Here is a 4,628-nt window from a genome sequence, read left to right as displayed (position 1 = left end):
TTTTTTTTTTTTTTGAAATATATGGCGCAAGACTTATACATCAATAAATATTGATGTGACTATAAATTATCCCATAAAGGATAAAAGAAAAAATTAAGGTTAAATAACAAACACAATAACAATATAGTGTAATCCCACTAGTGAAAAATAATTTGTAAATAAGAATGATATGGAACAAACTAAGAAAGAAATATGACATTTTTTGTTGTGCAAACTAAAAAAAGGAAAATATGACATATAAATTGAAACTAATTAAGGAAATATGTTTTAATCCTAATTTAGTTTAAGTTAAATATATACATTGTCTTCTATTCTACGTATTATCAAGTGAGGAAAAATGAGCATATTTACATGTAAAAAGAGAAGTAGTTTGTTGAATGCATTAGTCAATCAAACTCTTGAACCATTGATCAAGTGGGTAAGTAGTAGTAGTAGTTTTTTTTTTTTTCGAAGAGACAAACAAGCGTGTAAAACAAATATTGAAGTAACAAATGTCAAAATAATATAGTACTCACTTTGCTTGAATTTTTAAAACTCTTTTTACGTACTATTATTTCCGAGTTACACTTTTTTCTCTTGGTACTTCAATAATTGTCATGATCCTATCAAAGTCTTTCCAATATCAAATCCTAGTCGTGCAAGCTAAGTCCTACGTACCATCATCCATCATTATTTATATCTCAGATTTGATAGTTTTGTACCAAACTTAGCTGTGTGTCTCACCAAGATAAATAAATACATAAAACATGATGAAGCACAATAATTAAACCAATATCGAATGGGCATAAGTGTTCCTGCTTATTTTCTGGTCGTGATATTAGATTCGGACTCAATTCAATTCTCGACTTACTTGATGATGGATCCTTATATTATATTGTCAATATTCTGTATATATATTCAGTTCTTGCTAGGCCGGGGGGTGGGGTAGTGTTAGAGTTCCACATATATCATGAGTAGAATTATTGATCTCCTTAAATGATTTTGAAAATCTTTAGCACATAACTTAAGCTTTTAAGGTTAAGTTACATGCATATTCAAAGTTTCCTCAATCTTCTAAAAAAATAGTACTAAACAACCTTTGAAAAATGAGTTTTGTGCAGAGGAGTATTAAATTCAGCTTGAAGTATGATTTATATATACACAAAGATCATATTAATGTACTTAATATAAACCACGAAGCTTTAGATTGAATTTAAAGTAAGTAAAAATAGTATACGAAGTTTCGGATAGATTTAAGGCGTACATTGGCAAATAGAGATGATTGTAAATGTGATTGAAGAATAGTAATTATTATTATAGGTAATATATATAATTAACAAAAGAATTGAAATTGAATAGCTTAAATTTCATGCTCGCCAATTTCAATGATTTTTATAGTAGTTAATTATCCATAACTATTTTACAGGTCACTTTTTTTTTGTTTACCGCTTCCTATGAGGTTCCAATCTTTTTTGCACATAATATTGATTTGAATTCACAAAATTAAAATAGAGGATGTTACGTACTTTTATTTCGCAAACTTAAACCTCTTATGAATAAGTCAATATCGTTTTTTTTGTTAAAATAAATTGTACTTCTTAACAATTTTTTAATTTTTACTATATCAATCCAAGCCTCAAATAAGCATCCTCACCAACTATATCAAGTCCTTTCCTTTTCCAGTTTGGACTACAGAATCCACACTAAATTCTTTGAGGAGCCCACATTTCGTTACCAACTTACCAAATATTAGTCAATTTTTTATATGTGAAACGCATGACTATTTACTACCCCCTCTCATTAAATTAATTGGCATTCTTGTAAATAATTCCCATAATTGTGTTATTTTATATGGCGAAACACGCTGTTTGGTCTACCAACATTTGTTTTTGCCATAAAAAGGTTCTTATCCATGGTTAAGTTTTATCCCCCAAAGCTTAACCATAGTTAACCTTTTTATTTTTTCTTTAACCATGGTTAAGTTATTGGTCTCCCCCACCTTTATATAAGAAGATGATACAACAGTTTATCAAAAAGGCAGAGATATTGCAAGCTTACCTTAAAAATGGCATTCTATTTAGATGAAGAAGAAATATGGAAATGTCCAAAACACCCTTCAAAGAGACGAAGAAACGGAGTTTGCCCTGTTTGTCTCAAGGACCGTTTAGTCATTCTTTGCCCTGACTGTGCTAACGTACGCCCCTGTGCTTGCTACGCCTCTACGGCGTCGTCTTCCTCCTCCGCTTCGTCTTCGTTTTCTATCTTCTCCACATCCTCCGGCCGTAGTAACGGCGGCGGCGGTGGTGGTGGTTGTGACGGAGTTTGCTCAGCCGCACGTGTGTCCAATCTCATAGATAGTGAACCGGCGTTCCTCCGATCGAGATCCGTCGGAATTCCGTTCCTCCGATCACGTGACAAAAACTCCGTCGAGCGGAAGAATCAACAAATTAGTAACAAGATGAACAAAACGCCGTCGTTTTGGTCGGTTTTCAAGCTGAGTAGTAAGAGTAGGAGAAACGGAGATAATTCAGAGAAAGAAGAACTGAAAGCGGGAACTAAAGGTGATATTTTTCATGACAATAATATTAACGAAATTACTGCTGATAGAATTGAAGATTTTGCGAAGATGATGAAGAGATCGAGATCAATGAGTGTGGTAATAACGTCAATTTCCGGCAAAGAGTCACCGGCGAAGTCAAAAGGATGGCATTTTCCGAGTCCGATGAAAGTTTTCCGGCAATCGAAGGCTTCGAAATTGGCTCACGAACGGTCACCTTTGTACAGAGGTTGAGGTTTTTTTTTTTTTTTTTTTTTTGAGTGTATTATTTAATGTTTAGATACTATAAGAGGGGATTTTATGAAGCACTCGAGTAAATAATAAAATTAGTTTTATTATTATGAATATGAAACAATAATCACTTCTGTTTAAGAAGATTAGAAGAAGTGGAAGTTGTAATGTACTTTCAGGTTGAGTAAATCTCCATTGTACTTGTTTTCTGATAGCTAGTTATGTTGTTCGTACTCTTTAAAATATTGAAAGAAGCATGTTAGATTCTTTAATATTAGGAGAGTTCGAACAACATAATTTACTACTATATTTCATTACTATTGAATTCAAATTTACTATATGGTTTTTTGGTACGTTGAGTTGTACATTATGGACAAATTTTTGCATGAAGAAGAATGGTACATCTATCCTCTAGGACTCTTAGCAATGCCTACGAAGTACATCGTCTTATCAACAGCTTGCACAGACTATAAATGTTGAATAGTTCTATTAAACCATCCAATTTATACATATCAAAATAAAATTACCAAACATTTCTGACTGCGTAAATTTGAACTTTGATTTTTCATAATTTTTACTCTATTTAATTCTGTACTAAACCACAGTACGGGGTGGTCAGTATTCAATTCCTCTTAGGCTTACTCGTTCGATTCCCAAGTACATGTGGTTTGCCCTTTGTATATTATAGAATTTTATATATAACTGCGGTGTTTTACTTAACTTACGTATAATTTTCATCATCAATTGATAAAAACATTGATAGTTGAATTGCATTTGCTTTGAGAGCGTTTAGTCTTATTAGTTATCTTTATTCATTCTATTCGTTTTCAAGAATGTGCAATGTAAACATAACATCAACTTGAGGCCTTGAGCAATAATTGGTTGTTCATATTTCTTTAGACGAGCAAATAGGCTTTGTTTTTACAACTCATTAATTTTGAAACAAATGAATTAATATATACATTTAGCAATAAAAAGATGGAATAAAGAAGTGTAATTTGATTCTGAATCTTTTGTTCGGCTAAAGGATATTATGTTAATTAAATTATGACAACTTGACAAGAATAGCATGTTACCTTTTCTGGGGTCGATTTTTATAGTCTATGTTAATTTATGGGGTATATTTTTTGATACAAAAGGGAGCAACAAGTGGTCCTATATCCTTGCCAGTTGCCAACCTGGGAGAAGAATCCAAGATTATGTCTATTTTTAGTGAGGCTGTTTCACTAATCTCTAATATTAGAGCCACAATGAAGTAGCTAGAAGTTGGGTTCATGCCAAACTTTTCCCTCACATAATGATAGAACCTTGATGACAATAATAAATACTCTTTTATTTCATTTTACTTGTTCACTATATTAAAAATGCATTCTCATTTTTATTTATTAATTTTAATATATCAAGAGAAAATACATATTTTTTTCATGTTTAACTAAAAAACATGAAATTAGCTATGAGTTTTATCGAAAATCTCTAGCTAATTCGTTGCTAAATATTTCTTAATTAATTGAATTTTATTACAATCCGTCGCTATTCCATAGCTAAATGAAATTAGCATGAATTTTTGATGTTTAGCTATGAAATTTTATTCGTCGCAAGTTTCTTATTTTCTTGTAGTATTAGTATTGTTATAAAACAATCATATAATTCATTGCTTCTCGGGGCATGCAAAATTCAAATTACACTAAGGGGGAAGAGTAATAATAAAAGTGGTCCTACATCTTAATGATCATATCAATAACAACCAAGGAAATTGATTCTGCAAAGTAAGACAATCAATATACTGAACAAAATTTATCAAATAATTTAGGGTGGTTGGTTAGTTAATTTAGACTTATGATTGATATATAAATTATATATG

The 4,628-nt window shown here is 31.3% G+C and overlaps 1 protein-coding gene across 1 annotated transcript; it reads left to right on the top strand.

Moving 5' to 3' along the window:
- Positions 1-1,549: 1,549 nt before the first annotated feature.
- LOC107853729 lies at positions 1,550-3,120 on the top strand. Its single transcript, XM_016698712.2, has one exon. The coding sequence runs from the start codon at positions 2,045-2,047 to the stop codon at positions 2,768-2,770; it is 726 nt and encodes a 241-aa protein (XP_016554198.1). The 5' UTR covers positions 1,550-2,044; the 3' UTR covers positions 2,771-3,120.
- Positions 3,121-4,628: the final 1,508 nt, after the last annotated feature.

The sequence above is a fragment of the Capsicum annuum genome, chromosome 1 (assembly GCF_002878395.1).
Source record: "Capsicum annuum cultivar UCD-10X-F1 chromosome 1, UCD10Xv1.1, whole genome shotgun sequence".
Classification (NCBI taxonomy): domain Eukaryota; kingdom Viridiplantae; phylum Streptophyta; class Magnoliopsida; order Solanales; family Solanaceae; genus Capsicum; species Capsicum annuum.
This window is presented reverse-complemented; position numbering and strand designations above follow the sequence as displayed.

Coding starts and splice junctions, on each gene's coding strand:
- LOC107853729 (XM_016698712.2), top strand. CDS start 2,045: ATGGCATTCTATTTAGATGAAGAAGAAATATGGAAATGTCCAAAACAC.